This window comes from Hippoglossus stenolepis, chromosome 11, assembly GCF_022539355.2.
Source record: "Hippoglossus stenolepis isolate QCI-W04-F060 chromosome 11, HSTE1.2, whole genome shotgun sequence".
Lineage (NCBI taxonomy): Eukaryota > Metazoa > Chordata > Actinopteri > Pleuronectiformes > Pleuronectidae > Hippoglossus > Hippoglossus stenolepis.
Window position 1 is genome coordinate 7129013 of NC_061493.1, and position 27296 is coordinate 7156308.

Below are 27296 nucleotides of genomic sequence, written 5' to 3' on the forward strand. Positions count from 1 at the left end.
TGAGTGAAGGAACGGCTGGTGCAGCAGCCTCGATCACTGTTGCGGTCGTACAGACCGAAGTTGTAAAGCATGCAGATGAAGCAGCAAATAACTATCAAATATTCATCAGACCAGGGGAGGCAGTGCAGCTTGTAAAAGAAGATGAAATAGAGGGAGGGGGGGGCAGGAGAAGTTACTTCATACAGTGTCTCGTCTCATTTCCATTCATGCTCCCCTTCAACTCTTTTCCTGATTCAACATCTCCACCATGCATCTTCTCTGATGGAGCCTGTAGGTTGCTTGGTTATTTACCTCAATGTATAAAATATAGGGAAGTGTTGATAATCATTTATGTCATTTACTGGTACTTTCTTGTCAGCGGTATCTGTCTTGTTTCTGGTTATCCATCCGTCTTTGAGTGTCTGACCTCTGCATCATTACACGGGGCTGATTGGTGTGGGAGATGTGGATACTACAGTTTTAGCTTTAGTTGCTGCAGGGCCAGGCAATACCTTCCGCAACACTGGCTGCAGTGAGCAGCGGGCAGATCTCTGTGGTCATCACCTTCCACTGCCATGGCAACGGCCCGCGAGTCACCCCGGGCGAGCTGCACACAGCAACGGCCATTTACAGTCTGGGGCTGACTCCTGATCTGTGGTGGGGAATGTCAGAGTCATGACATGTCAGAATGTCCGCACGCACACACACACGCACACACAAGCAATGCTTACAATGTTTTGTAACTATCAACAATACATGCCCCCCCCGTACTTTTATTGTACATATTTGCCTATTATGACTATGTAACTATCTATATATATATATATATATATATATATAATCTCTGCTTGTCTGGAACAATTTTTAGACTTGACGTCTTCGTCAGTCCAACAGTCTTTTATTATTGTAATGAGTGGTCATGCTTAAAATTCTATTCTCAGTTAGGGTTTTAATTCTTGAATTTATTTAGTTGGTTTTTATGTTATTTGTTTGATGTATTTTTACATGTGTTTTTTATTAATTAAGCACTTTGCAACTTTGCTTTGAGAAGTGCTAAACAAATGAGATATAATAATAATAATTATTATTATCTTTGACAATTATTATTGTTATAGTGAAGACACTAAGGTTGTTAATACAACATGTAGACATGCAGCAAATGTTTAAATGTGTGTCTCGATTATAGTTACCTCCAGCTTTCTTTATGATTCAGTCTGACAAACACGCTCCTCCATCTTCATCTTCATCATCACCACACACCACCCTCGCATCTCTTCTTCCTACGGGCGCTACTTTCAGCACCGGACAGCTCCAGTCGTTTCCCACGCTCCGCCCACCTCCGGCAGACTGGCAGTGAGAAACAACCACACACGCCGGTGGGCGACACTTCAAGTGGCCTATTACGGTTTTATTGGGTGGGACGGAACTTCGGGGGCAATTTGCTTCGTTCCTCGTCATCCTACTCTTCTCACATGGATCTCAAGACGGAGACACTCGGCTCTAACGGCACTGCATCTGAATGGACTGCTGAGGAGTCCGTGCTGTCTGCTCTTGAGTCAATGCACCGCTGGATCTCCGTGCAGCTGTTTGGATTAGATGGTGGTGTTGTGACACGCAGCAGAGGACAGAGAAAGTGTGGTTGTTTCTGAAGATGCGCTGGACGAGAAGTGGGTATCAATCATCGTGTTTAGCCTGATGATGGGTATGCAATCCAGGGCATCATTTTGTGTGTGCGTCTCTAAGTGTCTTAAGCCGTGAACCAGCGGAACAACAGAGAGTGGCTTTGGTTATGAGCAACACTTTTCCAAGTGCCCGCGCTGTCTTCTCTCTGCCCGTGAAGAACGCACCATGGTGGCCCTCCTGCTCCTGGTGGTCCCGCTGCTCCTGCACACAGGGCTTGCTCTGGGATCAAACTTCGGTTATGTGGAGTGGTCTGACAACGAAAAGGACGACAAGAATCCACCGGTCTTCAGCACGCAAAACATCAACAGGGAGCCGCCCCACCACCCGACCTTCTACCCAGTGCCATCCACCGAGCGCACGGTGGTGGCGCACAAGATCGAGGAGGACCTGCCGCGGGTGGTGACCGCTTTCCTGCACACAGGCGACTCCTCGGCGCTGAGACAGGTGAATTGCTCTCGGAGGTACGAGCTGAGCAGCCTGCGGGGCGGCCTGCACGTCGCCTCGCACTACTCCCTGCACAGCATCCTGGACACCGTGGCGCACGCCACAAACTTCCTGAACGCGATCCTGCAGGCCAACAGGTCCCGGGAGCAAACCCTGCGCAGGGACATCCACTGGTACCACGCGCTGGTGCAGAGCATCCTCGAGGGGGACCCCAAAATCCACAGGGCGGTGGTGACCTTCCACACCGACGCTCCGACGCCGGGCCCCCACTTTTTCCTGCAGGCGACGAGGACCGAAAAAGAGGTGGTGCTGCGGGACCTGTCCGGCTCTGCGCACCGGCACATGAGGAACAGGAGCCAGGAGTCCGACTGGTTTAACGAGTTCAGGGACGGCAGGAGACCGCACTCGCACAGAAGAGTCAAAGAGAGTGGAAGTTACCTTCTGGACAAGAACCAGATCAAGTGGTCGGCACCGTATCTCGAGTGTGAACACGGGGCGTTTGTGCCCTACTGGCTCCTGACCCTGTCTGCTGGTTTCTATGGACTGAAGAACAACTCTGCTCCGGAGTTCAGGTGAGAAAGTGTGGGTTTGAAACAGAGAGAAAGGAAGAGGGGAAAGATGTTTGTTTGTGTTGGATTCATTTCCCTACAGAACTTGTTTTGTTTTCAAAATGCAGAAATAAGATTATAATATATTTATTACATTAATAGGGTATTCTACACACTGTAAAAACACAGTAAAAAAGTCATTTCATTTATCGTAAGTCATTTAAGTCATTAAATTCATTAAATTCATTAAATTCAAAAAAGTCATTTATCGTATTATTTTACAGTTCTTTTTTCTAAATTACGTGTGAAACCATTAAGCCTTAACTAAAATTGTAACCATAAAATAAAAGGTGTAATCCCCAAAATTATTACAACAGGTAATTATAAACTTTTTAAAATCAGTTTATTCAAATGCTTAATGGTCTTGAATGTTACTCTTAATTCTATGTAAAAAAAATCATTCATGTGTATCTGTATCTTAAAAAAACAAACAATACTCTGAATAACGAGTGTTTGAGTCCACAAAACTACAGAAAAAAACCACAACATGTCTCCATACTGTTCCTGTGGTGTCATCCAAGTGCCTGTAAGCCCCGACATTCAAATTCGACTCAAAGGGGCTTAATTTACACAATCTTGCAAGATCATTAAAGCTCACACATAAATGCATAAATAAGGAAATAACACACGTTGCAATTCATCTTTACTTAGCTGTTATTTTGATGCTATTACATTGGCATCAAAATAACGTAGAATGAGTAGTTTTTGAGTTTATATACTCAAAAACTTTCCAAAGGGCGATAAAGTCCATCCTTCAATTCATCCCACTACAGTGATTAACGCAGCCAGCTCTCAGCCACAGCTATTAAATAGAAGTACCTCATATTGATTGACAATAATGCACTGTGAGATTTGATGTAAATATGGATCCTGCTGAAGTGAGGCCTTGATGCAGGAAACAGATGGTGTAAAGGCTGCTTCACAGACACAGGTAGACGCTTCAATTCATATGCTCACCTGTCAAAGCACAGCTGTGCGTCTCTGCTGCTGTATCCTGCAGCCTAATGAACACTGCAGGCTTCACACAGGGTTTGCTGGAGAAGGGATTGACACGAGCTGGCTTTTGTGTTCAGTGTGTGTGTGTGTGTGTGTGTGTGTGTGTGTGTGTGTGTGTGTGTGTGTGTGTGTGTGTGTGTGTGTGTGTGTGTGTGTGTGTGTGTGTGTGTGTGTGTGTGTGTGTGTGTGTGTGTGTGTGTGTGTGTGTGCAGGTGCATAAAAACACTCAAGGATCTCGTATTTCAAGGCTCCAGTCCAAGAGTGTCTGGAAAAGATCAATTTAATCATGAATAAACAATGAAAGATCCACAACCGCAATATATGGCCTCTCTGAATTTCATGCGCACTTGACTCTCACATCAATCTAAGTGGAGATGTATCACACAAGATGTGCAGTTCAAGATAACTCCACTAGTTAATCTTCAGGACACATTAGAAAAACAGAGATTTGTGCTTGACAATCACTCAATTTTTGAACCAAAATTCTTCCGCGAAAATCTGATTTACTACCTAAACTGCAACTAGTACACAAATAGGACGAACTGAATTTGAATGCCGGACGCATATATTGCTCCGTGGTTTGTAGGCAGCAGTCGTGCAAACGATATGAGCCTATGTTGGCAAGAACCCACGTGACTGACTTGTCCCTGAGCAACATGCTGCATCACCACCTGCTCCAGGGACACTGATGGCATTTTCATGTTCGTATGACAAAGATTACTGCAGAGATACCACAGAATTATCAGTTTCTAATCTTTATCTTCACTTTTAGCTTCCATCCCATTTGCTGCAACAGCTCAAGAGTTAAGTGTCTGTTATACATCGCTGTAGCAATCTGTCAGTGGTGTTCTGTTCATCTCCAAACATCTAGTAGCCTGTCTAACTCTCAACATGCTGCGATGAAGACGTTTAACCAGATGTGAGAGTTGGCAGCTCTGCTTTGTTGCCAGTCATCTGATGTGTCATGCAGGTGTCGTTTAATGAATCCAGTGAATCAATTCAGTCATTAATTAGTCGACTATAGTCAAACTGAGCCAAGAGGCTTTTGAGTGAGTGTCAAAGGACTCGTAAACTGTCACTTCATTTTTATAAGGGACAGACTGAAGGGTTATTTCACACATTTGAAATTACAAGAAAGAGGAGAGGAATACTGAAGATGAAAAGTCAATTCCAGTATGCTGCAGTAGAAAAAACATGTTTTTGTTGACTGAATCATTAATTAAACTAGAATGACCACCCTGCAGGTGTATGCCTCCACCAACCAGAGCAGTTTCAGTCTACACACCTTTTTCCTCCAGACTCAGGTCACCGTGTACTTTGACCTTTGACACAGTGATAAAAAACATATAGAAAACCTTTTCAAATAAAGTAAGACTTTGAGTTGGCATTATTTTCATTTTTTTACCATTTCTAAGATCAAATAGAAATTTCCGTGTTTGTCCCTTGTTTGTGACGTCAGAAGAGGGAGCCACGGGTGAGTAAAGGGGGAACATAATAAAGTGGTTATTTATGACCAGCGTGCCTTTTAGAAGGATTAACACTCTAATTGGCTATAAAGGTCGGCTGCAGCGTCACAAACAGATGCATGCTGCTTTCCTCCCAACTCCACATTCTGAAATACGAGACGTGGTCTGCAACTTTTGGGCGGGTTATTCAGTCTCACGCCTGTGAGGACATTTCTAAAAATAGAAAGTTGGTTGGTTTACGATAGAAAAACGTAAGCGAGTGTAGATGATGGATTCAGTTCCACCATTTTATCCTCCTTCCACCTAAAGGCATCCTCTTCCTCGTCTTTTCTCCCTCTTTTCTCGCTGTCCTTCCAGGCCAGATTTAACGGAGAATACAAAAAGCAATGGCCTTCAAATTTGAATGATAGTTGCAGATGTGACGCAGAGGGATGAGTTAAGGAGGGAGAGAACCTTGAGGCACACTGTGTATATCCAGTGATGCTGTAAATACCCTGTCAATAAGAACCACAATAATGTTGAGACATCACAAAAAATCTAATGACACCATCACTCTGAAGACTGAGGCCTCACCAGCCTCAGCCTAGGTTGGATTAAACTGTAGAAACCAGCTAAAGAATATTGTCAAGACCAGGGGAAGCTAATGCAAGACAGTTTTGTGTGTAGATATTAAAAGTGAAAGAAAAGCTAACATGGTTGTCTTGTTCAGTATAAAGCAATATACAAATAGAACTATAATTACACTTTACTCGACACGTATAGGCCTCTATCAATCAGCCCTTTCATCCACTTTTGGCAGACACCTACTTCTAAGAATCTGTCTCCCACTTTACTTCTCATCTTTCTATTGTTGCTCTCGAGAGGGGCTCCACATATGTACACAATTTACTGGAGGATTATGTTCTCTGGCTCCTTTTGTCAGAATAAACGCAAAGCACCTCCAAAGACCTTCATGGCCTGGCCCTTTCCATCAAATAAATCACAACGCAGAGATCAGTAGACTGGGTTACAGCTGCACTTTGAATTAAGCCATATTAGTTGAAGTCCCAGACAGTTTTCCTTCAATGTAGTATTGCAGTCACATCCCTGAGCAGTATTTAACACGATTTATTTACCGGCTTAGATCTGTAATGCCTCACTGCTGCACAGGAGAAATTGCACCACTTCCACTTCCTGCAGAGATGTTTGGGTCTACAAGAATTTATATATATATATGTATATGTGAAAAGGTGAGGTGCAATGTGATCCCTGTGATAGTAGAGCATATATACATATACTGTATATATGTATATACACATAAAATAAATTAAATCAATATCTTCGCTATTCCTATAAATCCCATGAAAAAAGACAATCCAACAAGAATGACACTCACCGCATTTATCATTAAGATCCAACCCTATCTCACAATGTTAATGATAATTATGTTGTGACAAAGTAAAGCTCTTGCTTGGTTTAGTCACGAAAACGGCCGGTTAGTGGTCCTTAGGGAAGGATCAAGGTCTAATATAAGTATATGACAAGTTGGGTTATAATAAGTTCCTATAATAATAACTATAACTAATAGAACTGATATACCCATGGTTAAGGTAACAGAATGATCATGATCATGGTTAAAAGAAGCCAGTTTTTCAAAGCAACACTGGATTGGACACTTCTCAAGATTACCAGGCTCACCAGGGCCATAGATGGGATCACATATCACAATATAGGCTATTGGCTGTATAAAGACAGAATCGCCAGCATGAGGCTACTTTAAGTGTGTTTATTTGCAGAGACAGAAAACAGCACAATGAAACGGTCAGACCTCTCATCTGACCTTTGCTGCAGCAAACAAACCTGAGCAGGCACGCTTCAGCGCCGCTCTCTGCAAAACAAGATGTGCAATTGAGCCCTTAAATTGAGTTCTGAAGAGGTGCTTCGCTCGCCTTTACGACTCGCCAGTGGAACCACAGCGAGTGTGTGAAGCATAATACTCGCCTGTATCGTACTTCATGACATCGCTATACCAGACGCAATCACCCCCTCTCTGATGACATATCGGATGCATCTGAGCCTTAAGAGTGTCATCTGTTCTCTCCCAGAATGAGGCTCTGATTCATCCGTGATGATTGTGTTTTTTATATACTATTTATGATTGATATTGACGGATTGAGAAAATGATCTTCTATCTGGACTGAAAGACTTAACGTGTGGCCTAATATCTACTTTATATACTCCATTACTGTCACTGTTACACAAAATACAAAATACAAACTAGAAACCAGGGGCTGATCCATGGGCAGGGTCAGGGGGGGCACTGGCCACAGCTGAAATCTGATTGGCCCCTAAAGTAAAAAGAAAACCGAGTCGCTTTCTAACAATACCAACAATAAATATGACAATTGGCTAAGAATAACATTTTCTACGCTTTTTTGAAGAACAAATGTGCTTGAACTATTTTTAAAATGTCGTCAATGTGTGGCTTTGCTCAAAGCTATAAAGTCAACAGTCAACAAGGAATGACTTAAATATAGGCATATACATATACATAAAAATCCTAGATTCACAACTGACTCAGAGAATAATAACTTAATAATAATAATAATAACTTATTTTGTATAGCACTTTTCAATTCAAGTTACAAAGAGCTTTACTACAAACAATATGAAATTCACAAACAGAGTAATAAATATCTCTGACAATATCTCTGCCTGGATCTTGATTTGTATTTGGATCTGCACCAAATTGCACACACTCTTAAATATCCGTCCCTAAACATGTCTGTCTTTGTAACAGAAGTACCATGAATTATTTTCTGAGAAATCAACTAAAATTTTGCAGAACACCCAATCTCGCAATGTTAAAGACACTTTCATGGGTTCTTCCATGACCCATCCTTCCACCAGGTTTTTGTGGAAGTCTGTCCAGTCATTTCTGCATAATCCTGCAAACTGACAGAAAAACAATCAAACGCAGAAAAACACAAAACATCCTTGGCGGAGGGGAAAATTTCTGCATACAACATGATGTCGATTTGATCCAGATCCAAACCAAGAACCCAGTTTCCAGACTTCATCCGATCTGACGGGAGAAATCAATTCAGATTACATTTGAATTACTGGGCCCACAGTTTTAAGAATGAAGAGAATGCAGATACAATGTAAACACAAACTGTTTACTCTATGTTGGGTTGGAAAATTTAGTTTTATTAAAAATAAGGCAGAAAGCTTTATGTGACTTCATATTGTGTTGCATCTTTTTTTAAACCAAATAAATACTATACTATACTATATATAATTTCTAAAATAAGTATTTTTTGAATATTTCAACCTCTTCTCTGTCTCACCTTTCTTTACCCTTATCTCCCTCCCTGCCTTCATTACTCACCTCCATCATTCTGGATTTCTTTCAATCTATTTCATCAATTTCTGTCCATCACCACGCTCCTTTTTCATCCCTTCCACCCTTGACCTCACTTCCCCTGAGCGTCACTCTTCCTGTTCTTTTTAATTTTCCTCTCTTTCACTCCTCTGCCTCTTCCTCCTCTTTCATCCTCTACCTCACTCTGATTTGCTTAACCCTGCAATTTCTTTTCCCCTCTTTCTTTTTTTCACACCTACAAAATTACTTTCCCTCATTTTCTCACTTATCACCTTTCTCTTCTTGTTGACCTCTCTTTACATTCCCATTAATCTCCTTTCTTTCGTTTTTTCCTTCTTATTGTTTCCACAATCTACTGATTCTGCATCTACCCCAATTTCATTCAATCCCTTCATAATTTCTATTTTTCCCTCCACTCTTCCGTCCTCTGTCCCTCCCTCCTCTTCTTTCTCTGTTCTTTCCCCCCTCTTTCCTCCCTTCTTCTTTCCCTGGCGCAGAGGTGTCGTTCGTGTGGACGTGAACCTGCAGGACGTGGACATTGACCAGTGCTCCAACAGTGGCTGGTTTGCTGGGACTCACCGCTGTAATCTCACCAGTATGGAAGTGAGTCTTTCAAAATTAGTAATAACTGGAAGTTTCTGTCAATTGGATGTGTTGCAAAGGAAGTGAATCTCTTTCTGTGTTTCTGTTCCATTCAGATATTTGTTCAGCAATACACCTTTCAGTCCCTATTAAGTAGATAAATCCACTTTAAAGTCCACTCAAACAAATAGCCCTGAAATTAAGATTGTGATAATATCCAACAGTAGTGGCTTAGAGGCTTAACTGTTGGATATAATCACTGTTTTCTATAATGTTCTTAATTAATGTGTCCTGGAGCTTCTCCCTCACTCTAAGAACGTTTCTACACCTGAAAGTCCAAACCAAGGTTCATGACTTTGTTATGTTGGTTGATCCGGTTAGTGTTGGTGACACTTAAGACTTTGTTTTGACCTACGTACGTCTTGTCGTCACGGCTTACGTGGATTGCATCTATACTTGACATTGATTGGTTTGTGGTTTGACGTTGATATCTTGCCAGTTTTGAGTGCATAGAAAAAAAGCTGTTTCCGTTTGAAATTAATCGGTTCTGTTCATTACTTCCGTTGCCACTGTAATATCATTATGGTATTAATACCAGCAAAGTTATTGTTCTCAAACCTTTAAAACCTTCTACCATCGGAGGTGAAGAGCCGATCCCGTTTGTATTACTTCTTTTATTTTTTAATGCTGTCTCAAATTCCCTTAATTGGTCAGACAGTCGGGAAATATAAAAGAAAATGTGTTTCCACTCTGCACACGTTCCAAACCATTGTTTGGTTTGATCCGCACAGGGGCCACCTCTTATGGTTAGACAAAATTTTTGTCCGTTGGTCCGGACCATGTTTCAAAGGCACCTTTCACACCTGTAATTTTGATTCTGACTAAACTGAACAGTCTGAAGGTCCCGACCAAACACGGTTGGTGTGAAAGAGGCCTGAGAAAAACGGTACAGAGCATAAGCTGGTTGACACTGAACCTAAAGAACCACATAAGTCTAAAACTATTTGATGTTGTCTGTTAAGACTAAAATCTATGTTTTTCTTTGTGTGTGTGTCTGTGAAGATGGCAATGAAACTGAACTGTAAAGAAATGCAGTATGTTGGACAGGGGTGGGGGCAGGGGCAGTTTGGGCTGAATATGTGGGAGAATGTGTGGCCTTCACATAGTGACTTTTAGTAGCCGTTGCTGGCTGGTTTTAATCTTGAAGTTGGTTAGTGTGTGTGTGTGCGTCACATCGCAGTTCAGTCTCGCACCTGTCTGATAATGCCTGTTGTGGAGACTGTACATCTGTGGCATACAATACACTGTACTTTAACTTGTTCTCATACCTAACTTACTATATTACAGCCTAAACTCCATTAGCTTTATTCAAACATCACACATACATGAATGCACTGTTTTCATAAGAAACTGTGACCTACCCTTAGAAAGAATTCAAGCAGCTGCCACTAGGTTCTGAAGGACAGATAGGAAAGGCGTTGTTTTGTCTAGAAAATGCGCATGCCATACTGAAGACTCACAAGCCGTCAGCCGATTCAAGGCTTGTTTTAAAACACCAAACCAAACTGTCAGAAATGTGAAGATTTGCCCAGCAACGGTCAGAGGAGGGGCGAAACTGGGAGCGGCTCCTCATCATTGGCGGATTCCAGTGCCAAGAGGCTGGGACCATGCCTGTGCACTAGCAAGAGAGAGCCAGGGCTAAGCCACGGTGACTCCCCCTCGTTATTGACCAATGAAGTTCTACCTACTATTATAAATATTGCACCCGCCGTCCGTTCGGCGCGACTCTTGACTACCCCGTGCTATTAGACGGCCGGGGCTGTGCGTTGAGTGCCCATAGCTATGTTGTAGCTTTTCATTGCTTCTAAATAAATACTTGTTGAACCAAACCGAGGCCGGCTCTCATATCTCGGGACAAAAGAACACAACATGTCCAAGTATGTTTTTACACACATTTACGCCACAGCACCCAGGCTGCAGTTAGACGGTTAATGCCCCTGCTGCAGCAGGCGCCCGGGACCTCTGCTATCATTTTGACTCTTTTTAACATGCAGAGGGTACTGCTGTACCAGCCCTTCATTTTTATGGTTAATGAATAATGAACATGTGGTTAAGTTTATGGAATGGTCACAGTATTAAAAGGTTGTGGCTTGGGTTAAAATAAGTGCCGTAAGGACGGTCGTCATGGTTACAGTAATAAAAATATGGTTAAGGTTGTGGAACGTCCACTTCAATCAAAGGTCAGACGTCTAGTTCACTTGGACCTGACGTTCATTCCTTTCTCAGGAACACAATATCTCAGGAACGCCGGGGGGGGGGGATTCATTACATCTGGCACAAATGTCCACGTGGACTCCAGGGTGAACTGATCACATCTTAGTGGTCAAAGGTCCCTGTGACCTCACAAAACATGTGTTTGGCCATAACTTTTTAATTAATATGCGAATTATGATTAATGGGACAAAATAATGAAGTGGTGACATTTTATACCAAAAGGGTGAGGGTGAAATTCCTTGGGACATCATAATGTTCAGCACTTTTCTCGCCATCAACTCAATGGGGGGTTTGTGACCATATTTCCTGCAATTTGACTGGCTAGATGAGGAATAGACCCGCAAGGCGAATAATTCTCGTTACCTCTGCGACCACTGTGATGGAACCAGCAGCAGCTACTCATCATGTTCTTGTCACTTTACAGGAAGAGGAAGAGACAGAGAGCAAGGCGATAGTTCTGCATTTGTGTTTGCCTGTGTGTGTGTGTGCGCCTCCATCAGTGTATGGGCTTGCCTGTGTGTTCATGTCGCCCATGTCAGTGCCACTGCGTTGGTTTTATGTGATATATTGCAGGAGGCGTCTCTGACTCCAGCAGATGAGAGGAGTGGCTCAGGCTTGCATGGCATGTCGCTGGCCATATGATGTATAATAAATGCAGTATAATGGATTGCAGCAAGATGTGGTGAATAATTGACTATGCTCTTTGTCTGTGTCCCCACACCTCCTCCCTCCTCCTGGTGGGTCATGATGGCGACGGGGGCGGGGGGGGGGGGACTTCAGAAGGAGACACGGGAGGTTTCCGTGTTCGTTTTGGTCTGTTGTGTTGCTTCTTCTGTTATCTTTCATTTATCCTCACAGCTGCAAATGGAATAAGTGGCGGCTTTGAATTATCTTCGGTGGGTGATCTGTGTGTATGTACACATATTAAGGTTGTTTCTTTTAAAATGTTTGTATGCTGTAAATTACCTTGGACTAGAACCATATTTGGCCAAGTGATATTCAGTGATTCCTTGTATAGATTCACTACAAATGTTTTGCTAGGGGGAACAAGAATTGACCATGAAACTGTATGAATTTGTAGCAGTGTCATTAATCTTGTCCTTCTATAGATTAATTCATAATGACATCGTCAATTGGAAGAGGCCGCCTGCAGTGTTAACGTAGACATTTTGCAGCATAGACATTTTATTGTATTTCAAAAGAATCAAGGTTACATGCTCTTGTTTGGATGCAGAGGTGCCATGTTTTAGTTTATGCTTTATAAAGCTACACAAGACAGAAATGTGAAATGCTAACCTGATTTGCTCACAACGGCGACACTTGTTTTCGGGATGTATGAAGCTTGACACCTTTGATTAGCGTGTTAGCCTGCATACATTTGCTAATTGGTGCGAAGCTGAGGCTACAGAAAAAAACGGCCTGTTCCAGATTTCACAGAAATACATCAAGTCGTTTTAGAGATATTTCCCTCTGAACTAAAGTGGTGGAACAAACAACTGACTAACTAATCTCTGTAAACACATTCTGCATCTGAATATGCAGAATTGGAAGGTGAGGGACAGGATTTTGTTGCTGGAAGTCTTCTGCTCTCAGTTTGTAGTTGGGCTGATCACGTATGAGCAGGCTTTGGTTGCCTGCAGGTAAACAGTGTGTGTGGAGAGAGAAAGAGGCTGAAAACCTTGATCGAAATGCATTGGTTATCAGTTTTTTTATTATTGTATATGCATTTATATGCATATTAGCAAAACTTTTGTGTGGCCCTAAACCGCCCCCAAAAAGCACCACTGTTACTGTTATGTGTGGTGAAACATGTGGACAACTGCCTTCTACACTGGAAGCCTTTAAATATTAACCATTTGACCCGAGGCTTAGTTGTTGTTAGAGGATGGTTGATGGGCTCTATCTGCTGATGGACCAACAGACTGATATCTGGCTAACATCCATGAAAATCACATGAAAACATTGAAGGTAAAATGTAGTATACAGTATAAGGGCATGTCGCTGAAGGTGTTTTGCGTATTTGTAAAATCACTGTCATACGAATAGAGTTGTCGTAATCTTCCAAAGGAAAGTGAATCTACAGCAAATGATATCAATAAACAGCAGCTTTAAAGCATGGCTTAAATGTTAGCCTTCTAAAAAGGAGGTTCAAATATGCGGAAATGCAAGCACCTTTGAGTTAAAATTATAAAGTAGTCTGAATTGATAAGCATATTCTCTTTTTAAGCATATAACATTGCTGTATAAAATTTTAAAAAGCACATCACTCGTTGAATTTCTTTTCCCAGATTGTTGCTTATCGCTGGTGTTCAGCCAGCCCGTTATCCTTTTTATTATTTCTGGCAATACCTCAGATTTTCTTTTCAATTCAATGTCTAAAAATCCTTCCAGGAAAAAATATTTGATCCTTCAATACACCACACACATCTTTTTCCATTTAAATAAGACTTTATTAAAAAAAGAAATATATGAAACTTGTTAAACCAGATCAAGTAGAATATTTTTTTGTTCCAATATCCACATTAAAAAACAGCTTATTTCTGAATCTCACGAAATACAATTTTTGGTAAATGGGCTGTGGAAAGTCATTGTAAGGCTTATTGCTTTTCCCATCGAGTACAAACACACCCCGAGGCTCTGTCTGAGAGAGAAAGATCATAACAAGACTGGCTGTAGTAATGTGACGGAGCATGGTGTGTTCTGCAGAGTGGGCAGGGAGTATTACAACCTGATCTCTAAACGCTGAATTATGTGCCGGCACAATGACAACATTGCAAATTAGTCAATTAAGATCCTGAGTATTATGGTAAAATCTTATCGCCACCCAGTTTTTCAAACGTCTTGGACCTTACAGGGCCAATGCAGGTAAACTGTTTGGGACCTCTCTACATCATTACATGGGAAACACACACACACACACACACACACACACACACACACACACACACACACACACACACACACACACACACACACACACACACACACACCATTGGGGCCGCTGACTGAGACGGGGACCAGCACGCTGAGACGGGGACCAGCACGCTCCTCACGGGTTAGCCGGGGCTGTTTCCGCACTGTGCCAGCGGTTCAAACGGCTCAGGATGACTGTGGACTAGATCGTCAGGGGGGTGGGGGTGTCTTAGCCCTGCCTCCCAGCACTGCGTTCTAAAGGCAATCTTCCAGGGAGACACATCTCCGACACTAACAGTTCCATAATGTTGAGAACATTTTGTCCATTTACTTTGGAGCGAATCCTGATAAACGGGCAGATCCAGGAATTATTATCTTTTCACTTTTGTTAACATGGTGAGATAGGAGGATGAGGATGTGCTCTCTGAACACCCTTCTTGTTTGAAATAGGATTCATAAAGCATAACATAATTCTCAGCTTGTTAGCTCGCATAATATTGGCTGGTGATGTTGAACTAATCTAATCTTGGTGAGTTCATTTCAACGATTTGTTAGCGTTAATTACCCAGTTTTATTAATCGCTGTTTATCTTGATTTTAGTGAGAGCTCAGAAATGTCAGCTGCTGCATTAAGACTTGTAGCAAACATCTACATTATTGGATTTTCAAAAATTGGTCCAAAAATTGAAATTAGTCTTTAGGCAACTGAGAAAGTTGGGAGTGGTCTCATTTTGAACTTGTGCTACAGGCTGTTGACATGCAAGGGCAATACAAAAACAGTTATTTCATATAAAGTGCTTCTACCATAGAACCTGTAAGTGCACTGTAAAACAAATTGGACAAGTTAGCTGGTTTTAGTGAGGACAAAACTCCCATGTAGCCCTTTATTTATAAGCTGTGGGTTGAATTTTGCTGTAGACAGTTGAGCATTGTTCTGCTCAGATAGAGCTTCTTCTTCCTCTCTTTTCTTCTGCTTCTTCTTCGTCTTTTTTCTTTTTTCTGCTCTGCCCAGAAACAGCAAGGCTGTGGAGGAAGGCGGAATGTGTCACCATGAACCAAATACAAGACTTCATGCATTATGGATAGTCAGTCGTAGGGAAAGTATCTTACATAAGGAGCCACTGCTTATATAATTAGACAAGGATTTGAGAGTGATTAGTGTGGGTGATTTGTTAGTAGATGCATCTAAGTAGGATTTATTTTTTTGTGCTTTTCAAATGTAAGTAGACAGTAATGTGAATGTGAGGTATGTTTGCATATGCATGTATGCATGTGTGTTTTTTCTCCGTCCTGTGAAACGTGCCGCTGGAGATAAAGGGCTTCAAAGGCACAGCTCTGCTAATGAGTGTAAACTGCTGTGACAGCCAAGTAGGGTTACCCCCTCTGTCTCTCCTCTCGCTCCCTCTGCTCAATCAGCCACACATCCTCTTCTCTTTTATCCTGCTCTTTTCCACACTCTCTGTTACCATGGCTATTCACGCCCTCCCAAATTTATGTCCTTACCTTCTGGTAATATTTTTGGGAGACACTTAAAGGGATAGCTCACCCAAAAATGAAAATTCACTCATTGTCTACTGCTGCAGTTCTCACGAGAACTTGTGAGTTTCGCCAGAACTCAGGTATCATGAGTATGGTGAGAGCTTGTGATAGCTGCAGTTACTGTAGCAGTAACTAGAAGGAGGACAACAAGCTAAAAACATGGTGTAAATGACGCTGTTTCGAGTCGAATTTGAAAGTCGGGGGTTACGGACAGAACAGGAGCAGTATGGAGGCATTTTAGTATTTTTTCAGTTGTTTTTTACATTTGAAGAAGTGGTCACCATTTACTTCAATTGTATTGGATTTGGCTGCAACACTGTTTACCCCTGAAATTCCAAAAGTGTTTTGTGGACTCATGCACTGTACCCACCCCTCCATCGGCATAGTGATGAGTAGATAATGAGTGCATTTTTTTTATTTTTAGGTGAACTATCCCTTTATCACCTCAGAGGAAAGACAATCCAGAAATGATCCCCCCATCTGTCAACATGTCATTCCCTGTTTTCTGCCAACACATTAAATCATCACATGAAGTGGCCAAGTCATTAATGAGAAAAACTTGTCACCTTCTTCTGCTGCTTTCTTTTCTGCAGCAACATCCCTCACTGCACAAATTGGTGTCCACGCTTGTGCTCGTTGCAGCTTCTTCCAGGGGACACAGGTAATTTGTAGATTCACCTTTATGAAGACACGGACAGCACCGTCTGACTCAGGAAAGGCAGCAATGTCCTTATTTCTGCCTGCAGCTTGGCTGCTATTTTACAGTCCCTCTCATCTGAAAAATTAATTACCTGGACACACATGGCCCGCCTCTGGTCTGCTGCAGGAAAAATAGCTGTGTGGGGGGAAAAGGGACAAATGTAAATATTTATTAACTTTTGTCCTCCTTATCGTCTCTGGCACATTGTGGTGGAAGAAGAGGATTTAGGCTTCAAAAGTCTAAAGCCAGTAGAAATAGTCAAATACCCAGCTGAATAAGACACTATGTAGAGTGCTAGCAGCCGACGCGGAAGGAATATCATGGATTCTGGACTTTCTGTGTCAAACTGAATTTGTCTGGAAAGCAGAAACTCACTAGATTGGTTATAGCTGCCTTATCTTGAGCAGGTAAAAAAGGTGACTTGAGGAGCAGCGGAGACAGAAAATAACCTGTCTTTTCCAGTTTCACTCTCCAGTTTCTGTTTTGTTCTGCCAGAGGCTCTCTGTCTCTCCTCAGGGGAATTTGAAGTTCTACAGCGAGCACCGGGCTGAAGTGCTTTAAGACTCAGAGCATCTGCACACCAGTTGTCGATGCATATGTGTGTTTGAGTACATGTTTTTCAAAGGAACCATTAGTGTTTGTATTGGAAGCCACGTGTCACACCAAGTTCAAATCAAGGTAAATAAAGTGTCACTTAAATGAAGCAAGCTTTTTTGCTGGGAGGCTTTCTGTATATTCATCTCTATAATCACCTTTCTCTGCAGGGAGGAAGATAACAGAACATGAATTCACAGGCATGTCCAATAGCCTGACCGTAACATCAAAGCCTACGCTGTAACTCCAAGGTTTATCTCCAAATGGGCCTGTTCATGCTAACTAAGCCAATATAACATCTGCTTAGTGCTTGTTGTGTGCAGACTGTGACAACAGTATTTCTATAGGAGAGGGATAACTATTTGTACGATACAGTTCTAATATAAACTGACTAGCAGTTTTGTCATGTCACCATACAAATGTTAAGACAGGGCGATTATCAATATAACAATCACATCAAACTAGAATGGCACTCAGCAGAGCACATACCTCCACCAAGGACCAACAGTCTCCTAAAATTCAATCAATCAATTTCCCTAACTCAAAGATATCTGCTCCCTAAATGTGCCTGATATTTCTTTTCATTAAGGTCCATTAATTATTCCCTGGTAAAACAGGGGGAGATATTAAAAAACACCCCATCTCATGATAATAAAAAATGAAAATCCTGTATCCGCACACTGATTTGCATCTGTGCAAAGTTTTGCGGTAATTGGCATTCCAGGTTTTCTTTTCCCCCCCTCCCCTATTTTGGTGATAATGTTCTTATTTTGTTTGTTTTTTATGTGTAATTTCAATAAGTTGATCTCGTTATGGCCAGACGATGCACAGGACAGACTTGACGTGGCTGTAGATGGACCTTAGTTTAAGGCTGTACTGCTCAGACTTCCAAATGTTGCAGAGTGCAGAACACACACTCTTAGCTTCCCCCAAATCGTCCCTATGTTCCTCTGTGTCCCACTGTCCTCGTTGATAAGGCTGTTAACACCATTTATTATCTCCGTCAAGGAGGTAATGTTTTCGTCTGTGTTAGGAGTCAGCAGGATTACACAAACACTACCCGACGGATTACCATGAAACTTGGTGGAAGGACGCGATGTGGGTCAGGAAAGAAGCCATTACATTTTGGTGTTGATCCGGACCAGGGGCGTATTAATGTAGTTTTGGAGCTTGACCCAGACCAAGAACTAAAACATAGAATATCTGCTGGCTCAATTTCGACCACTTTATTAAACTTGTCTCATGCAAGACCTAGAGTTACGAGTTACTACTAAATGGCAACAAAAATCTATAAATATCTCATATGAATAGGGTCCCTATAAAGTCTGCTTTCTGGAAAGTGCTTTACACTGTGATTCCCATACTACTGCACACATTACCAAGAAAAGCACTGTTTGTAAAGAAAACTGTAGGTAGCATTCCTCTCAGCAGTATATTCTGGCAAGTCCAGCATATTTCTCTGAGCTGTAATTAGGCTCATGAAACATGCATGATAGCATGTAGAGTGGAAGGAGAGTGGAAGGACACGGGTGCGTATAGGATGGAGAGGAGGACGAGCTGGGGAGGGAGGGAGGGAGGAAGAGAGGGAGGGAGGGATGAGTAGTGACACAGGAGAGGGACAGTCGCCAGGGAGGACTCATCCTCCACAGAGAAACACCATTCACTCTCTAATCTGTTGCCTGCAGCTCAGTAGCTGCCACGGCGAAATGTAAGAGCCTGTCAAGTCGGCAGCAGCAGTTGGATCTTAATTGAGCGAGGCCTCCCGTGAGTCCACGTAGGGAGCTGCGGCCCACCCACCCAGATGTCTGTGTGGGCAAACTGAGGGGCTCCAGTTTTAAAATGCCAAGTGAGACTTTCATTTCACTTTTGACACATTTCCTGAGGCTGCACTGCCAATCCCAATGGCAACATTTTTAACATCTCACAGGGATGAATTTCTGACTCTACAATTTAATCACCTCTGTTCCTTCCGCTAAAGTCCTTTAAAGATGCAGGGGGACTAACGGCAGCACTCAGCTCACCCCCTCTCTGGTCACGTCACTGTTCCCGCGGCAATTCACCAATCGATAACCAGCTATATCTCTCTGGTTTTTGCCTCACAAATTGATGGTGAAATTCCAAATAGGCTTAAGTCCAAGGTATCGACTCCGCAGACATCTACTGTTAGCCGCTGGTTGTCTTGTGAAACAGCAGCAGGCAAATTCCCCACCCAAGAGACAGAGTGATTGTAATGCTTTTAGGGGTTTAATGCTTTCAGTGTATTTATAGATCTCTGAGGGACGCAGAGTGCTCTCTCTCTCTCTCTCTCTCTGCCTCTTTTTCTCTCTTTGCCAACTCCTATCTTGGTGTCGTGTTCACCGCTTTTTATCAAATTACACGGTGAGAAAACAGGTACCACAGGCTGCAGTCCAAACATGAGGGGCCTCCATTTGAAAGTTACAGATAATTAGATTTTAGGTTGAAGGCATTTCTGTGGAGAAATTGTTTTCATGTGTATGTGAAGTACTGTGTGATATTGTTACCTGGTTTTCTGCTGGAGGTTGTGCTGTGATTGTGTGCTCGCTGGGCAGACTAACAGTTTAGGTTTAATTGCCTTGTTGTGTTGTTTTTCTGGGATTTGTGAAGTTTAAAGGGATGCTTCACAGATTTTACACATCAATTGGTCCCAGGTAGTACTCCTGCTGTTAGTCTGAGTGTGAATATCTGATAAACGTCCTTAAGTCATGTCAGAGTTAAAGGCGGACAACAGTGGCAAATACACACGAAAGATTAGCGGTGTACTTGGAACTTTATAATTCAAAGTCACCCCATTATTGCTGTGGTGGTAAAGCGCTGGTCATCGAAGCACAGCTCACTGAAAAGATGGTGGTATTCACCATATACTGTTTCCTCTGTTGCAGTATCCATCAACCCCAAATCTCCTTTTAATGGCTTTTCTCCTCCTCAATCAAACAATAATCTGCTTTAATCCATTTCCCCCCCACCCCCATTACTTACATCTGAGCGCAGCCAAGCTCCTCTATGTTAGTGGATGAGACATGGACCAAGCTAAAAAGTCAAGATATATATATATAGTATAATTTTCTCAAATATTGTTTCTGTCATATGAGGCAGTTATACGTCTTCACTTTCCTGGTAAGATTGGTTTGAATTAGCAATTAGATTTAGTTATTAGTTGCTTATTTAATGCTATAAAAATGTTGACAGCTGAGACTGACCAGTGATTGGCAGGAGCTCGATGCTGCTGCTTCATCCACCAATACTACTCAGACTCACCAAATCCTTGGCGCAAGATGGCAGCGTTCGTATCCAGAATATTTTGGCTTCATTCATAGTGGGAGGAAGTGTAGACACACTGTTTGACTCAAATCTGATGTAATGTTAGATTGAAACACAGTTTGTCGACCTTGAGTCCTATATTTTGTACTGCCATAAATCCAGCAAATGTAGTTTTCACCTAGGTTTGCAAATATCGCTAGAAAAATGGTGCAGTTGTTCAGGCTGTGAAGAATGGTAGCAAACTTTACTACGACACATATAGTGATCAGCTATGGGGAAAGACAAAACTAAATGTTTTTAAGGCTAAAGGGATACAAAATTACAATTGTTCTGATTGCTTTTTTTTCTTCTACTAAAGTTGTAAAATTATAATTGTGTGAATATCATAAGAGCCCTGCTGTTAACGGTTATTCACTACAAAATGATCGAAAGAGTTGTTTCATATTCCAGGCCATCTAAAATGTATGCAAGGATCAGGGCTCAGCTCTGTAATAAAACACCCCCTCCCCAGGGTGCCCTTCTTTAAAGATAAGTCTATCCATGATTGACAAGGCAACCTTGAACCCTGTTAGCCAAGTGGAATTAAATGTCCCCAGTCGGCATTCAGAGCAAGGTGCAATTATAAAATACTTTCTCACTTTCAGTCCGCGGTGTGATGAAGGTGATCCATCAAACGGGGACAAGTCAAACGGCCGTTTCATAGCTCTTTCATGGGGAAATGCCTCGTGAGTGTTGTTGTAAAAAGCAGCGGTGGTGATAGATGACATATGGAGCAGAGCTGGTGAGGTAGTTCAGAGGTGCTGGGTGACATATTAATCCAGTTTTGATGGCTCATGTCAATCTCCTGTGTGACATACATGTTTCCTGCAATCTGCACTTGACCTTGGCCAGAGAGATGTGTGAGCTTGGGTGATGTAGGTAGGTTGTAAAAAAGAAAAAATACAATCTAATACTTGTTTATATCAAAATAAGTGGGTATTGGTGGGTTTTTAAAACGTGGGTAAACCTGTAAAAAAGGCGATTGACTCCTTTTCCATCTGCACTTTAGGGGGTTTGCCTGTTTCTGTTTTTTCCCCTGGTGCATCATGTTCGATGTCACGAACGCACCGACAACGAAGGAGGTCTCCTACCTTGCTGTCTTTCCAGTGTTGCAGCTTGCATGATACGGAGACATTTTCTGTTGCTGTTGCCTATTGTTCCCAAGATGTAACAATAGGCACACAAAACGTACAATGGCTATTTACGAGCCAACGCCAGAAGTTCAGTGCGTGTCACAATGTTACATCCGCAAAGGTGCGGAGGCAGCATCCAGACTGCCGAATAAGAGAAGAAGGAGAAATGAATGCATTCACCTGGGTGCTATGTTTCCATCAATGCCAATTGGAGCCAATTAAAATCCTGTGTCTACTGCAGAGTCATTTTACCTGGGAGTGAATGCCAATTGTTTCTATTTCCATTGCAGACAAAAGCGAGATGTATGTGGCTGTTAGTGTTTACACCAGTGGAAAAATTGTTAAAGGTGTTAGATTTTGTTTCCCCTCTCCAAAAAACGATATTATCCCTTAAATATTCAGGCAACACACTCAGGTGTTTATTCTACTCACTTATTTGCTGCGCTTTAAAATGCACTGGGGAACCAAGTAAGTGCTTGTGCTGTGATAACACAAGGCAGCTTTAATAGAGGCAACAATTCAGATTCACGGAGCCCAAAAAATAAGCATCATGTTTTATCCTTGTCTGATCTTAATGAGTCTCTGCTCCTCTTAGAGTAGGCAGAAAAGAAGTTCATAACAAATGCTGCAGCTGATTGGTTGTGGTCTGGTGGTTTTTCAATGGCCATATTTGGGTGCTATTATCTGCCCGTCCATCCATCCATCCATCCATCCATCCATCCATCCATCCATCCATCCATCCATCCATCCATCCATCCATCCATCCATCCATCCATCCATCCATCCATCCATCCCTTCATCCATCCATCCCATCCCATCCCTTCCCATCCCATCCCTCCACTGCTCAGTGGTTGTTGAAAGTTTCAAAGTTGGACTCTAACTGTAACGGGAGGCCCGAGGGAAGCTGAGTTCTCCGCTCACCACCTGCTCCTCCAGTAGAGACAGATACATTCTGGCCAAGCCCCAAGTTCCTTTTTGTTTTGGAGGAACAAAAAAGTAAAAAAGAAAAAAGAGGAAGATTTAGTTCAAACCAGTGCCTCTGTGTTTTGTAGACTTTCCTTTCACAGGTATGAACAGATCGAGACACAGCTAATGAAACACATTCACAGATTTGTAGTCGTAGAACTGGGTGGTGAAAAAACTGCGACACAATTAATGACACTTACGTGGCACAAAACTGTGTGGAAACGAGGTGTTAATCTTGTTTTACTGACTAAGGTCCTTTTTAAAGATTTATGTGGAATCAGGGGATAAAAAGAATAAAGTAAAAAATGATGGAATCACATTTGACCAGATGTAGCTGCTGGCCAGTGTGGTTTGTTTCAGGTCCTGTAGCAGTCATGAAAATGCACCAAATAACTCAAAGCCTCTTTCTCTGGGGTTCTTTATGGTTCACATAATTAATTCCTTGCAAAAAGACTGTCCAGTGTTGCACAATGGCTGCAAGTGAATGTAAAACTTTATCAGGGACAATAAATCCTGAAGGTCGCTGGTGATATTTATTCAGGTAAAGGCCATTATCATTGGATTCAGTTGATGCTTGTATTGTTGATCCTGGTCTTTGGTTGTTCATTTTCTTTCATAGGTAAACCCAAAATAGATTTAAGGATCCCCACCTGACACAGATCACATTTCAGAGTAGTACCTGCAAACCTCAGTCAATCAATACCGCATAAAGAACAAAAAAAGAAAAAAAGACATGAAGTCTCAAAGGTCTTATGCTCACATTCTCTTTTCCAAAAAGTGGAAGCATGTTTTAATAACTCCCAGTCCTGCTCGTCTTCACTGGTGCAACACTCAAGGTAATTATTTAGTGTATCTATTTGTTCTGTCAGCTATTTGCACTTCAGTGAAGACATTTCTACCCTCGGCAGCCCACCCCTCCGGCTGCTGCTTCTCAGTTAAGAGATTTGGGGCCGTTTGTCAGCTTTGAAAATCAACTATCTGTGCAGAAGTTATGCCGGCAGCTGTAGCTTCCTGAATTCTGCCAATTTAGAAGAACATATTAAGACAGAAAGAAAATAACTATCCAAAATGACAGGAGAGGACCCATGAAATATCTGACTCAGAAATCTTTTACTGTACATTGGATTTATACGCTTCTTGTTCACAATCATTATCTGCTATAAGCTGAAATAAAGCAAATGCATTGCAAAATAAAACCTTCATATGGCAGAAGCGGAGATCAGACAATCACAATGAGGTGGGGTCATTTCGTGGTCAAGATGAGATTGCAAACGTTTTCTCCGTTGCAGCAGAAAAAAACATTTATAAAAAGCAATCTCATTCTACATTTAAAGGAATACTTTGACAATGGCGTTAACACTCCACTCCATTCCAGTTTAGAATTGTGGGACTTTCCAAAACCAACAATTCAACATTTTCACCCACTGCCCATCAGTGCGGAGCTGTGGTAGGATAAAGGGTAATATAAACCATTTATTTTCTATTAAAATCTGGGCTAGACTAAATTAAGGTAATTACCTACTGGTTCTAGTTTACCTTGCACACAAACATAAAAGAGCTTAGTAATTAAAACACTGTATTTCACTGGTTTCATCCCTCCACAAATAGAAATGTAAAATTGACAAGACATGTTTGTTTGACAGAGGATCAGCAGAACAGATAGTCTTGAACCATGGACTATATATAAAGATCGATGACACATTTCCACTTCAATTAAATACACAACTAGGAGGTCACTCTGAGAGCATATAGCTCTGACTATAGGTCACCATGTCAAAGAAGTGTTTCCCATTAATTACCTAGTTTGTTACTGTCTGCTATATTCTACTATGAACCCGAAACATGTTTTACACTTCTCATAATAACACAAGGGATCTCTAACTTGGTGTTCTGCTCCTTTGCAAAAAGCGCAACACATACCTTTAGTTTGCAGCAGTGTGCTTGCTCAGGCTATCATCCATAAAGTTGTTGCCATCCCAGCAGTTAGACCTCATTGTTTTAGATGCAGTCGTGCGTGCATCCGCACTTGGCGTGCAATGCATTTCTCTCTCTCATGCGAGAACTTGTCTTTCACTCTGTAGTCAGTGAACCTGTTATTTAGAATCTGTTGTGCATCAGAGCGTCATTTGTGAATGTGCGTGTGCACCCCCGCTACCGCCATTGATTGAACGAGTTCTGTGGGAAACAAAGTAGAGAAAGTGAAACAAAATTCCTAAATCCACCCATTTATGTGGAGGGGTTCTTTCCTCACCCAAACTGTATCCTTTCACCATGGTTTGTGGGAATCCATCCTGTTCATGTTGCGTAGTCTTGCTAACTAACAGAAAGACCAGTAAAATGAAAATACATCCTCCTCGGCGTAAGTAATAAAGCTAAAATATACTGCATACGTGTCGTTGCCATCTTGCACGTTTGAGGTACTTTGGTGGCAGGGTCTGCACAGTAGTATTCTTGGAATGGAGTTGTGGTATTGAGGTCCCTATAATATAAGCGCTCAATTTACCACAAGTCAGTATCATCTAATAACTAATTAAACCTAATTTATCAGAAGCATGAACACTTGAACATACATAACTAAACAACTAAAAGGACATAAGCCATCATTGAGAATAATTCTTTTTTGATGTGTCCATGTCCACTAACATGGAGGAGACGGGGGTTCATGACTTGTACTGCAGCCAGCCACCAGGGGGCAATCAAGTTTATTTGGCTTCACTATTCGGGAGCTGTAATGTCATTCATCTTTATATAGTCTTTATTTTGAACTGCTGAAGGGGCCAGGCGAAGTGTTGGCACCCTGCTACGCTTCATGCCAAGCTAAGCTATCACCTTGCTCTTTTGCCAAACACAGTCACGAGAGTCGTATCAGTTTTTCTCATTGAACTCTTAATAGGAAGCAAGACAAGAATCTTTCGATAAATAAGGGCTTGTTTCCAAAACATGGGTTGTATTCTGAATAATATTATACAAAAAATCGAAAATTCACTGATTCATGAAGTATAAATATGGCTGCGGTGTTCTCCCCAGCAGCCGTCCCAGAGGATATATAATGTTTTTACTGTAAGCATGCAATATAATGCACTATTTATGCACGTTCATGTCAAATTTATTACAGCTGTAATTTAGTCTATTTTCTGTTCACATGAGTGTGTCGATACTGGCGCCTGTGTGCGTCTGTCATTCAGTGTGTTTTCACTCCAGATGGTCTGTAAGCCCACGTCGCTCCCACAGTTATTGATGCGAGCTGGATTTATTCAGACGCACTTAAATTCTGCAAACAACCCTTAATTCTTAATTTAGATATTAATTAGTTTCCCTGTTACTTGGCAAAGCCCTGTGATTTCCCCCGACACCAGGCTTGTTTATAACTGGGGCGTCTGCTGCCTCACGCTGCAGAGGAGCATGTAGACAGCGTATAGGAGGCTCAATAACATGATTGAAACAAGTTCATTAACTGAGACCAAACACTGCAGTGGCACTGAGAAGGCGCGTAATCATCAGACGGCAGGGAAAACTCATAGGAACTGTGTTTTATTCAGTTTGTGATTCTGTTTTAACTGCTGGGACCGTGGATAATATTTTGATTCAGTAAAAGATGAAGAGCACAGTGCAGCCTCTGTGTCTTTTGCATTATACATGTTATACTGGTTCTCTATTGGTTAGCTGTACTATTCCCACTGTGCCATGAATCAGTGAGTTCCTTCAAAATACAAATATTCGGAAACTCCAATATTGGTATTACTCAAAATGCATGCTTAAGCATATTGTTGAGCCAGATGTGTTTACTTGACAACTATTCTAATTGAGTTTAATGTTTGAATGATATATTTGGCTATCTTTATTACTGCTACCCAAAAAATGTATTCTTTATTTATTAATCAAAAGAATTTTTCCATGATGAATTGCTTATATTGAAGCCTGAACTGTAAAAAGAAACTTCAAACAACTTTTAAAGCGTGACACTCAATTTAATTAAGTTTTCTCAAATTAAATTTTGAATTGTGCTCATATCACATATAACTTTGCATTGAACAAACTTAATCAATTTGTTTCACCATTTTAAGTAATTATTTTATATTGGTCCAACCCTAACTGGTCAGATATTTGATTTACTATAATAAAAAACAAAATCTTTCAACTTTAAAACTGGGAACCATTGACTTTGTCACATTTGCTTAGAAACATACTTTAAGCCACAATATTTCAGTCAGCTCCTCATCCTCTCCTTCCACCTGAATCACAAAAAAAAATTCAAAAGAAAATCATAAAAATAATCTACATCTACAACCCTTCTTCACCTGCATCCTTGCTATGTTTATCTGATGCAAGACTCTGGAGATCGCTCACCTGTGATTCAGCCGTAGGAACATTTTACAGAAGCTTTTACTTGCTTCAGGCCTCGGTGTGAGAAGAGTTTGTTCACTCGTTGATTGACAGCTGTGAGCTCCCGCCCCTGACCTTGGCCTTCCCTGATTGATTATAAGGATGAGGGGGGAGGATCTCTGTAGTGCTGTAGGGCTTTGGTTCACATTTCTACATGAACATATGTTTGGAAGCATATTTCTGTTCCAAAGGAGAACATAACTAACAGGACTATTTTAACAGTAACCTCCCAGGTGGGGAACCTCTGGGTCGTGTACCACGTGTGAGACTGTTCCTAAATACTGGAAAGAAGCTGTGAAATGCAAAGACATGCAGGCATCATATATTTCCCTTTTGATAAAAGAAAATAACACACA

The 27296-nt window shown here is 41.7% G+C and overlaps 1 protein-coding gene across 2 annotated transcripts in view; it reads left to right on the forward strand.

The window, feature by feature from the left end:
- Nucleotides 1-1371: 1371 nt before the first annotated feature.
- Nucleotides 1372-27296, forward strand: part of gpr158b (G protein-coupled receptor 158b) — a 64277-nt gene continuing 38352 nt past the window's right edge. For both annotated transcript variants that reach the window (XM_035169286.2, XM_035169287.2), the window contains exons 1-2: nt 1372-2678; nt 9037-9142. In XM_035169286.2, the coding sequence (XP_035025177.2) occupies nt 1828-2678; nt 9037-9142 (957 nt within the window). In that variant the 5' untranslated portion in view covers nt 1372-1827. The remainder of the gene's footprint in view (nt 2679-9036; nt 9143-27296) is intronic.